Here is a 12,017-nt window from a genome sequence, read left to right as displayed (position 1 = left end):
GGGTGCAGTGCATTTTTACTTCTAGGTTAAAGATAAGCTTGCCTACTGCAGTGTTTTATATACGGAATTATCGATATATCAAACTATTTTGAGATCCACTTCAAGTTCAATATATCCGGGTTCGACTGTATGTGCATGGACATTACAGCAGAAATCTATATACTATTGATATGTGAACTTATAGACGACGAAGTAAGCACGCGTTAGTAGAGGAAGAAGTTGGTTGCCTCTCGCTCGCGCTCTTGGATCACTTAGGGACCACTGCAGTTCTTTCTGCTCTGCTTCAGTGCTGTACATTACATTCTGGTGGAGCAGTGCTGGGTACGTTTCCCGACCAGTGCAAGCCTTCTAGCATAAATATGGAACCGACACAGGTTCACCAGCAACTTGTCCGCCGCCTATGGGAAGAGTCGCCTGGATTCGGGCCGCTTCCCACCCCCACAAGGACGACACAGCCTAGACCGTCAAGTCCCACTGCCATAGCCACTGACACCAGGCCCCCGCCAACAATCCTTTGCCACCCGCCGCGAACACCACCATCTTTTCACTGTGACATGTCTGAAGACGCTGAATATTGTCTGGAGACCTTCGAGTGGGTCGCCTGCCACGACGGCTGGAGTGATGAGCATAAGCTCAATAACATGTACTTCGCACTTCAAGAGACTGCCGGGAAGTGGCTAGAAAACCACGAGGGTACCCTTCCCACCTGGGAGATGTTTTGCTGCAATCTCCTGACCACCTTCTCCAACGCCGACTGCCGAGAGAAAGCTGAAGCTGCCCTGGACTTCAGAAACCAGCACACAAACATTGCACAACGCATTTCAAGACATGGCTTCAAGCGTGCCGATCCCAACATGGCGGAGAAAAAGAAGCTTCGCCATCTGATGCGTGAACCTAAGCAGGAGCTATTCGCGGTACTAGTGTGCAGCCCTCCCCTCACTGTTGCAGAATTTCTTACAGAGGCAATCACCATGAAGACAACACTCCAACAACAGGCCCTGCAATACAATCAGGACATCAACAGCATGGCGCCCGAAGCCTTTTCGTCATGCCTCGGCGGCAGTGCAGACGCCTTGCACAAACTCATTCGGTCTGTTGTCCGGGAAAAACTAACAGTCCCGTCTGCCTCAGGATGCGCTGCTGGCAGCGCTGACCGAAGTCACCAGAGACGAAGTGCGGCAGCTTGCACAGGAACCTCATGTCCCCGATAAGCCGCCCCATTGCGACGACAGACCTATGTACACATCTGCTGTACACCGCACGTCTGGCTATGGTTCCATTACTCTGACGTCTGCTGTGAGCAACATCGGCCCATATCATGCTACTGCACTTGCTCCGGCTGTGTCACACCCTCGAATTTCGGATTTGTGGCGTATGCTGGACCACAGGCCTCTCTGCTACCACTGTGGGGAGGCCGGTCTTCTCTACCGAATATGTATGTACCGATAAATGGGTTTTCGCGGTTTCCGACCCGATGTATCCTGTCCTCAAAATGGCAAAAGACCTTATGTGATTGAACAGCATCTCTGGACGTGCCAGAACCCCGTCTACTCTGGATGGTGTGAGGCCTATTCGCCTTTGCCTCTCCACTACCGCGCTTCCAGCCCCAGCCCCCAGAACAACTCTGCTGGCCATCGTTCGCCGAGTAAGCGTCGGGAAAACTGACACCAGTGACCTCTGGAGGCAAGACCACTGATGTCAGGACGTGTCAAGAATCTCCATCGCAACCCACCTTCCCACCCGACGATACATGGACAGAGTCAGGCAGCGACAGTATCCGATACGCTGCATCTGATTTGTGCGTAACTATTGATGGCATTTAGGTTACCGTGCTGCTTGATACTGGTGCTGATTTTATGTAATGAGCAGTGCCTTTGCTCGAGAACTTGAGAAGGTCCTGACACAGTGGATGGGGACCCATGTCAGCACTTCTGACGGCCACCTAATTCACCCTGTGGGCACGAGCACAGCTAGAGTTGGCATTCCTGGTTTCACATACGTCGGTGAATTTGTCGCACTTCCAGAACGACCCAGAGACTCGATCCCGGGCATCGACTTCCCGCAGGCGAACGGCGCTGAGATTGATTTGCAGGACGCACGTGCCACGTTCTCAACCAAAAGGGCCATGGCCCGCTTTGACTCCCCAGATCCCTGCAGCAATGCTCTATGCATTGTTAAGAATGATGTCATGGTGCAGTGTACTGGTACTCGTGTGGACCGACCTATTTCACGGCTACGAGGGCCTGGTGGACGGCCATACTCTGCTCCTGCTTGAGTGGGGGACTTGCCATTACTAGAGGTCTCGTCCAACTACAAGACAGCCGTACCCACGCCCTCCTGACCAACTTTGCAAACAAATTTCAGCACCGTGTCAAGGGTAAAGCTGTTGCCTTCCTCCACGACGTTACTGAGTTCCCAGGTTTGTGCACCATGAGAGGCAACCAACTTCTTCCTCTACTACTGCATGCTTACTTTGTCATCTATAAGTGCATGTATCAATGTTTTAATGTCACTTGTGAATTTAGAGAAAAATAAAAGAACCATTATATGGCATGGTGAGATGTTATCAATAGAGAGTAGTAATGTACATCAAGATGCACTAAAAATGCTCTGCAACTTGTTATTGCCTATCTTGATGAGTAGTGCAGCCCACATTTGAATTTTGAGATGAACCAGGGACTGCCATTACTTTACAAGACACTTGTCATCATGGGCCATTTGTACAAAACTGTGTAAGAGTCAAGCGATGCAAGCAACAGTTGTTCAGCCTACTTCATAAAAATAAAACAACCATCCATTGATCATTAATGAAACAGAGCAAAAATCACACACTGGCATTGTATCAGGTTATCATGTGAAAGGAAGCCAGCATCTGTACATTGCTCCACTCCACAACCAGGCTTTGTGATGATTGCAAGCCAAATGTACTCAAACACACGGCAATCAAGTGATCCCGTGTGGTTTTGAGATCAGACATGTAATCAAAATGCCGAGCGCCATTCACTAAAATATGCTGCTGCTATGGAAATAAAAAACAAGCCCTAAAAAAAAAGGCCACATAGCTGCGCATTCAGCAACAAATGAAAGGCAACTCTTGGTGATCCACGTGATCGCTAGGTTAGTGGCAAGTGTGCCAAGTGAGGTGCTACGGCTGGATGCATCAGCACTTGCAGTGAAAAAAATTAGTGCTCATTCCAAGTAGTGGTAGAACAGACAAGCCAGTGAGGATGTGCCACTGGTTTTTTGCTGTCACCTTGTATTTAATGCCACTAGGGTGGGAATCTTCTTGTATCACCAAACAGCACAGATATACAAAACTTTATAACAAAAATACACTTTACAGAACATGAATACTACAAAATGATTAAGCGTAAACATTCACATCCAATATTTTTCCAACTGTGACCAAGATTATTAATTATGCCATCTTGCTTCTGCTGCAGTATTACTATTAGAAGCGTTGTCATGACACCACTAACTACAGCCAAAATTCTTGGAGTGACAAAAAGATGTGGCAGCATTGCCATATGCCACGGAGCACCACTACACAGTTCTTATTTTGTTATGAGTCATATTGCAATATTTCAAAATTTTCCACCTACAGATACATATGCACATTTTTGTTTAAAAATATGAGAGTGCCGAAACACGTACTAAGTTGCACATTTCCCAAAAAGATATCGTTACTCGAAATCTTGTTCACCATTCACTCAAAGCATATGAAAAACTGGAGGAAGAAAAGAATATGGCCTTGTTGATGCGTTGCATGTAAAAGCTACCGAGCCAGCCAAAGTACAACATAGTAATGGCTAAACGCAGGCTACTGATAACCAAGCTGGCAAGTTCAAATGTGGCATTCAAGCCATCAAATATCTAAATTTCTAGCCATTTCTTTAGTGCCAAGAAAAAAATTGTTTAAAAAAAGACAATGCTATTAAGGAAACACCATAAGATGTTTCGTTTGCACTAAGTGAATTCTAGCTGAACTTTTTCCTACACCGCCAGTAACGAAAAGGGAAATTTTTTTATTGTTTTGTTAAGTGCTAAATTAAGCTGCTTTTACTTATATGACATGGCCACCAAAAACTGTGCATTAGTTTCACCCCTCAAGCACATGAGCAATGCCTTGATGTTGGTTCTTCCTTGGGTGAAACGATAATAAACCAAATGTATACATAGCTTTTTAAAAAGCATGAAGCAAAAAAAATTAGAGAAATATCTAAGGCAATGACCCTTTTAAGTAGAGTACCCATTGTGCGCCAATTAATGCACTTACTCTTTTAACCCACAATGTGTATTGCACTGCTAAGTTTTGTTGACATACATGGTACTTGTGTGCAACCTAACATTAATTGTGACTACTTGCAATATATTTTCTGATGCAGATGCCTTTTAACTTTATGATGACCACAGTAATTGCAGTTGCAAGATTGTTAGTGTTAGAAAGATGAATACTTGCGGAGGCACCAAAATTATTTTGAAGGTCTTGATACATTGAACCCACTCTACCTTCCTTACCCTAGCTGGGCCCCCAAGCCGACCTTTTTCAATAAATTCTTCCCTCTTTATCTCCAATTTAATTTTGTTTCTCTGAGGTACCAGAGTTAACTGGAAACATTTCTGCAGGTACTGTTACATCTGAAACCATACGAGTTCAAAAAAAAAGTTACACAATGCAACAGAGAGACACAAAAAGATTTGGAGCACCACAACAGGCCACGAACCTTTGGCATCGATGTCATTAAAGTGCAGTGAATGTGGTCCTTCAGAAGGAAGAGAGAAAGAGAAAGACATGAATGAAAACTGAGAAATGTAGAGGAACAACAACCTTGCACTTTGCCTTTGTACATAAACAAAATTTAGAAAAGAAAACAACGGTGCTATTGAACATGAATACCTTGCATAAAAAAAAAAAAAAAACATGCTGAAACATGAAGGGTGCATTCACATTAGCTACATTAGACTGTGTAGGTTATTAGGTAACAGTAAGTTGAAGACAATGTAAGCATGTGCTCAAGAAAAGCCATTGCTTTAGAGCAGATGTGGTCCACTGGAACAAGCTGGAGCCATTTAGGTGCATCAAGGCACCCATTGTGCAGTGGATCTGTGTGTCAGTGTGACTGACTCATACTTTCGACTAAACTAAATGCACTACATACCTTCACATGAATACAGCCTATGAAAACTTGTTAGCATTAAACACATGTCTCCTCTACTGCAACTGCTGTTGCAACTCTATTGCAACTAGTTACAGATGATGCAAGTTCAGATGCTCATAAGGATTATGTCTACAAAAATAGAAATGAGAAGTGAAGCTAAACATAATATACATTATTAACGACATAATTTAAAAGAGAAAAAAAAAAATGTGCAGGGGCATAGGGGCACCTAAGAGAGCAGAAAAGAAGACACAGACAGAAGAACTGCATTCTAGTCATTCTTCTGCCCATTATCCTTTTCTGCACTGTTTGGTACAAGGCAAAATTGTATCTCTGTCAAGGGTTACTGCGGGAATGCAATATATATTGAAAATATGCCCTATGCTGCACCTGACAGCTGCATCACAAAATCACAAAAAAGGTACTACACAATGGGTACCAAACAAACGTTTAAAGGGGAGACGTGGGTCTTTAAATGAATATTTTTAGTATTAAAGATACCGTAATGAAATTTGGTGTGTATATGTGTTTATTCTTCATGTTTTCAAAAATAATTAGTTCCAGTATATCTCAATTAGTTTCCATACTACAGGAAAATAACTGAAGCCTAATTAGTTAAATTCTCACGAGCCGTTAAGACACTTTTATTCTATATTTTTTGCTTTCGATTGAAATGGGACTGTAGCTATGCTATTTATATTGGAGCCATCTGGAGCTATGTTAATTCTATTGTTGTTGAAGTAATAATCATATAAAAGTGTTATATTTTGTCTAAGCACCATAATTATGAAGTATAGTTAGGTGACAATATGGTTCACAAAATTTCAAATGCTTGACTCAGCTAAACAAAAACAGCATAGCTCCAAAGTTTAGTTCTTTCTGAATTCAACGGTATAAGGTTAACTAAAATTGCACCATAAAAACAGAACAAAAATTTCTGTAAGGATAGTCATGCTGGCAAAAAATGCGAAGCTGAGAAAATCTCATTTGAAGTGCACGCGCCAACCATTCACAGGCCGTTGTAGACGCCTCAAATAACAGCAGAATGCGGACATTCCAAAAATATTTCACACTAGTGAGTAATACCAGGTAGTGGAGAAGGGGCCCAGCTTTAAAAAAAAACAAAGATGGCAGCCATTGTGGACGCAGTCGTGAAAACTGACGGATGCGAAGTCCTGCTGCATTTCGCTCCGAAATCGCCATTTCCAGGCTTCGTAGGCACGAAATATATAGATATTTTAGTAGTTGGAGGTCGAATTGAGACCTTAGACTTTTTAGGCAGGAACTTGACAAGTGTATATTGATCGCAAATATGCCATTTTTGCAAAATCAAAATTTTAGAATTTTTTTTATCATTTCAAGACCCGCATCTCCCCTGAATCACTACTCATTTTGTGGCAGCGCAATCACCTGCAAGTCTAGCAGACACCACAAATGCGACACAAAGTTATTAAAACCATCAAGAAGGCAAACAATAATAGCATGTGAATAGTGTCCAAGCCACTTTCTACATATACATGTGGCAACAGGAAGAACTAAACTCGGTTTGCTTTTTCAAGAGGTATAACAAAAACTATATGCTGTTTAGAATACTATTCAGAAAAAGCCATTACAACATTTTATAGTGTACACAGCTACCTCTGAAACCTCAGGCCTCTGCCTGACCATCAGATTAATTTGTGGAATGTCGTCAACTCAGTACCTTTTGGATAATATGTGGAACTGATTATATCACTCTTTGTGTTGTCTCTTACCACTGTAACGGCCTCTTGGCCAACAGTATTCATAAGAGAAAAAACTAAATGTGCTTGAGCATTAGTCTATCTCAAAAATAATTTATGTAACCAGGTAGTCATGGTGCAGTAGTCACGAACAGACTAGCAATGAAACATTGCTCTTCAATACAAAGGAGTCATGGCCAATGCCAGTGATTTGCAGACACACTGCTAACTTAGATATAAGGTACTCTCAGTGTTACTCAAAAAGTTGTGCACAGACGCTTTTCCCTCTGTCGTGATGCATGGGCAAGAAATTACTGCATCTTAATATATTGAATTGAATAAAACAAACAAGAGCAGCACAACACAGAGTACCATATCTGTTATGCTTCCCTTGTTTGTTGCATTTACTGCATCCCTCTTTCCAACTTTCCAATCAGCAAGAGAAGTGGTTGAGTTCTTCATAGGATTGTAAAAGCGTTCAAAACATGAAGATGCAGAAAGTACACACAGTGTGTGTCCGTACCGATTTGTTCAGATTTAGCTCGTTTCCGTCTAAAACAGCTTGTTTCGTTGTATTATTCACGAATACATGCTTTTCGCGCAGTTATGAGAGAAAACGTTTTGACTCGTATCACCGTCTTCATATGTCTTAGTCTTTTGAATGCTTTTACAATCCTATAATGCACAACCAACTAGCCCAGACATTGCCGTTTAAGTTCCGAGAAGAAGAAAAAGAATATAAGTGACAAGCGAAACCAGCTAGAACTTTCTTTACTGCTAGGTCTGCTAGAACGTTACACTACACATGATAAAAGAAATATGCTTTTAACAAAGCTTTCACATGATCAAGCCATCTAAGCATCTTGCATAAACAAAGGTAACCACATGCAAATGAAAGATATTTGACGCAATATTACAACGCTAAATGCAGTAAATGTTGCTGAAACAGATGCTCCTGTCATAGAGGGTGCGGCAGGTATTTGAGAACACTCATTATAGGCGACACACCATCCTACACATCATAGTTACAAATCCTTTTTTGCTGCAGGTAAGCAGTGTAGAACTTTGGCTAACTCAGAAAATGAAGAGGCATGCAGTCATCATCTCCGTGACTGCAGGCCACTCCCATTTAGAGATTTAAATTCTTGAAGGTTGCCCAGTCATTTGTCTTTTAAGTATGGAAAGAATTAGAGGCTGCCAGGGTGACCTGGGTGCTGCTTCCCACAGGAAATGACATTGTCGGCTCTTATTCCGCCGGAATTAATCAGTCATGTTCCAGATATTAAATGATGAGGGCCCTCGCCAGGGAGGTGTTGTGTTGTGTTTTATGGCACATAGGCAACTGAGGCCATCGTGCGCCAAGAACAAGGTAAAGGAAAAGTCTTTTGTTGAATATTATAGAAATGTAAGAATCATCCCTACTCTAGAGGCCCTCAAACATTAATATTACCCAGTGAACACATACACAAATTTTATAAATGGCTACAAATAAAAGCTTTAAAGAGGGCCGGGTAACCTCAGTAGCTTTCCTTGGCTGCGGAAGGATATCGAGGCTCCCAACCAATCAAAATAAAAGCCTCAGCTTTCTTCTCAGGCATGAGAAAGTGGCTGAGGTGTACTAAAATTCAAACAAACCAGTGGGTAAAAAATTTAGTCTCTTGAGAAATCCTGTTTCGTTAAGAAAGTTAAAAACACATGATATATCAACAATAGCATCATCTCCTAAAAGCAGTGCGGGATGAAAAGGAATGCATTTATTATAAAATTCAGTGAAATGCTTTTTTCTTAGTTCTTCCAGTTCCACACAAGAGAATAAAATGTGGTTAACCGTGAGTTCATCTCCGCATTCTTGGCAAACAGGTTTCTCTTGTTTTGTTAGTAGGAAGTTGTGCGTAAGGTGCATGTGGCCTATTCGGAGACGGCATAAGATCACTTCCTTGAAACGTTCTTGGTGCACACACGACTTAAATTCACCTAAAACTGGTTTTGTCCTTGAGCTGTGGCAGTTACTACGTTGTGTATGATGTCGCCAAGCAGAGGGGAGCTTGCATTTTTAGAATGGAGAGCTCTAAGTACACTTAAGGAGTCTGTGTAAATAATAGCATTTTTGAGGTTCTCACTTAGTATTTTTTCTATGGCCATACATACTGCGTAGCACTCCGCGGTGAAGATGGAGGAACACTGTGGTAGTCTTACTATTTGCTCCGAATTTCCTCGCACCACTGCGCTTCCTACGCAACTATCTGTTTTTGATCCATCAGTATAAAATTCTGCAAAACTACTGAATTTTTCTTCAAGGGCATGGAATTCTTGTAATATATGTTGCTGTGGAGTTCGCTTTTTACGGAAATGTGCAAGAGTGAGGTCACAGATTGCAGGAAAATTGAACCATGGAGGCAGTGGACCATGTCTTCGAGCAACGCCAGGTATAATGCATCCATTACGCCGAGGTTTTTGCACATATCTTCAAAACGCAGGAGAAGTGGCCTCATAGCTAATGGTTTGTTGTTAAATAGTGTTCTAGATGGGCACTTTGTGACTATTTGGTGACAGATATGTTTAGGTAGTGAACGGATTTTTAAAACGTACGAGCATGTGAGCATGGTTCTTCTCTCTGTAAGTAATGGTTCGTTGGTTTCCACATAAAGACTGTTTATCGGTGACGTCCTGTATGCACCGGTGGAAAGACGCAAGCCTAAATTGTGTGCTGGGTCTAGCCGTTTAAGGTACGATTGCCTCGCTGATCCATAAACTATGCATCCGTAATCTAATGTAGAATGTACAACAGAGCGACGAATCTGTAAAAGACAAGTCCTATCGGAACCCCAATGTTTTCGTGAAAGTACTTTTAGTATATTCAGAGATTTAGAAGCTTTATTTTTGAGTATGTTTATGTGTGGTAGGAATGTGAGCTTTTTGTCATAAGTTATTCCTAGAAATTTGTGCTCATCTTTAATTGGTAGTGGGACTTCACTTAAATATAGGGAGGGATCAGTGTGCAGTCCTCTTCTAAGCGAAAAAAGAACAGCTACTGACTTTTGCGTAGAAAACTTGAAACCGTTTTTGTCTGCCCATGTTGTTAGTTTATTTACTGTCATCTGTATTTGCCTCTCACACGATGTAACGCTAGAGGATGTGCAAGCAATCTGGAGATCGTCGACGTAGACAGAATACATGATAGACTTTGGAATTATTTTTGCTAGGGAATTCATTTTTACTATAAAAAGCGTGGTGCTTAAAATGCACCCCTGAGGCATGCCATTCTCTTGAATGAAATTCTTAGAAAGAGTGGCACCCAGGCGTACTTGAAATGAACGGTTGGTCAAAAAGTCACTCAAGCATTATAGCATTCTACCACGGATTCCAAGGTCTCCAAGGTCCCGCAGTATGCCAAACCTCCATGTGGTGTCATAGGCTTTGTCTAAATCGAAAAAGACTGCAAGGCAGTGTTGCTTGTGTATAAATGCTTCTCGGACTGTGTTCTCTAGGCGGACTAGATGGTCGGTTGTAGAGCACGCCTTTTTAAACCCACACTGATGGATGTCAAGAAGATCACGGGATTGTAATATAAACATTAATTTAATGTTAACGACGCTTTTGAAGGATTTGGCAAGTACGCTTGTTAGGGCCTTACAGTATGGCCTTACATTTATTTTCAGGTACCCGACTTCAATGCTTTCAGGTAGTGTGCTGGTGTTGAAAGTGAGGATCATGTGTTTCGTATCTATTTCCTTGTTATCCTTCCGGATCTTTATCCGCTGAACATTTATGACATCTTGGTCGGCAAGGCCTTCAAGCATTTCTTTTTCAGAGAGGTGAACAAAATCAATTTCTGATATGACCGCTCGGACTGTGTTCAAAGATCAGTGTGACGTGATGGAGACAGGAATTTCCCCTATCGATACAGTGTTTGCAAGTTTCGAGTGCTGGACGGTGTCACGTGGTTCGAGCAGTAAGTCGCCACTAGCCATTTTTGATACCTTGTACCCAAAGCCCAAGGTATCTGTCAGGCACTTTGCTACCAGGAATGGGGAAATCAGTCTTGCTTGTTGTTCTTCAGCTTTGCTGTGAATAACATGAAATTTTGGGAATGACACTTTCCTTTTTTGAAAAAAATCTTCATCGTTCCGCCCTCTCTTTAGAGAGCGATCAGGTTGGGAACGGAGGGGAGCCATAAAAAAATTTAGTTTTTCAGTCACGGTGCCAGCCACCCACCACGGAGCCCAACAAGGGGACGGGACAGCAACTTGCACGCAAGTCCTGCCCATACCAGCTGTACACCTCAACTATAACCAAATATGATGAAACCCAGGGTAGTTCGCCACACAAGGTTAACCCTAGCCGCCCATGAAGAAATGAAAAAAACTGGGAAGAGAGGAGGAGACAGGAGAGTTGTGAGAGAGACGATAGGAAAGTAAAAGATGGAGAGGAGGACAGGAAAAGGCGACTGCCGATTTCCCCCGGTCGGGTCAGGCCGGAGGTGCCGTCTACAGGAAGCTGGGGCCAAAGTGGTGTGTTGCCTCCACCGAAGGGCCTTAAAGGTCCAAACGCTCGGCATCGGCTCAACCACCAGGATCCCCCTTTCCCCGTACACGGCGATGCCACGCACAGCGAGGCGCGGGTGCTCGGGTTCGTGGTGATGCACCGTTCACCATCATCCCTCTGCGGGGATGTCCCTGCGGATGCTCGGGAACGCGTGGTGTCGCCACTCACCAACGCCTGCAAGCTGCAGACGCCCCCCTGCGGGGACGCCAGGGAGGTAGAGGTTAATGAGGCCACTAGGAGACATGCTGGTTATGAGGACCTCTGGTACTACAAGCCTCATGTTAGGCGGAGAGGAAAATTTTTGTCCAAGAAAACCAAGGAGAGCCGCCTAACCAGAGCGAAGTGCTCCTGAACAAACTTCAGCGTCAGTGTCGTTGGTTACACTGAGGTGTTGAACACAGTTGTGAATCCCTGCTGTAGCACGTGGATGATTGTTTTTCAGCAAGACTCCGTACCATCTCACACAGCCCATACAACTCCAGAATGGATGGCGGAAAATCTCCATGACCATGTTGCTCCATACATGTGGCCTCCTAGCTCCCCAGATGTCAACCCGCTGGACTAATACACATGGAGCGTGGTTGTGAGGGAG

The 12,017-nt window shown here is 43.1% G+C and overlaps 1 protein-coding gene across 2 annotated transcripts in view; it reads right to left on the bottom strand.

Annotated features, from left to right (window-relative positions):
* The window catches only part of sl (small wing phospholipase C gamma 1), a 102,921-nt gene that overhangs the window by 17,424 nt on the left and 73,480 nt on the right, over positions 1-12,017 (bottom strand). The window contains exon 32 of one of the 2 annotated variants that reach the window (XM_077646263.1): positions 4,725-4,763. The exons of the other annotated variant lie outside the window; for it this stretch is intronic. Within the exon in view, the coding sequence (XP_077502389.1) occupies positions 4,742-4,763 (22 nt within the window). The 3' untranslated portion in view covers positions 4,725-4,741. The remainder of the gene's footprint in view (positions 1-4,724; positions 4,764-12,017) is intronic. 2 annotated transcript variants of the gene reach the window in all.

This window comes from Amblyomma americanum, chromosome 1 (genome assembly GCF_052857255.1).
Source record: "Amblyomma americanum isolate KBUSLIRL-KWMA chromosome 1, ASM5285725v1, whole genome shotgun sequence".
In the NCBI taxonomy this organism is placed as follows: domain Eukaryota; kingdom Metazoa; phylum Arthropoda; class Arachnida; order Ixodida; family Ixodidae; genus Amblyomma; species Amblyomma americanum.
The sequence above is the reverse complement of the archived record's forward strand: the minus strand, read 5'-3'. Positions and strand labels throughout refer to the sequence as shown.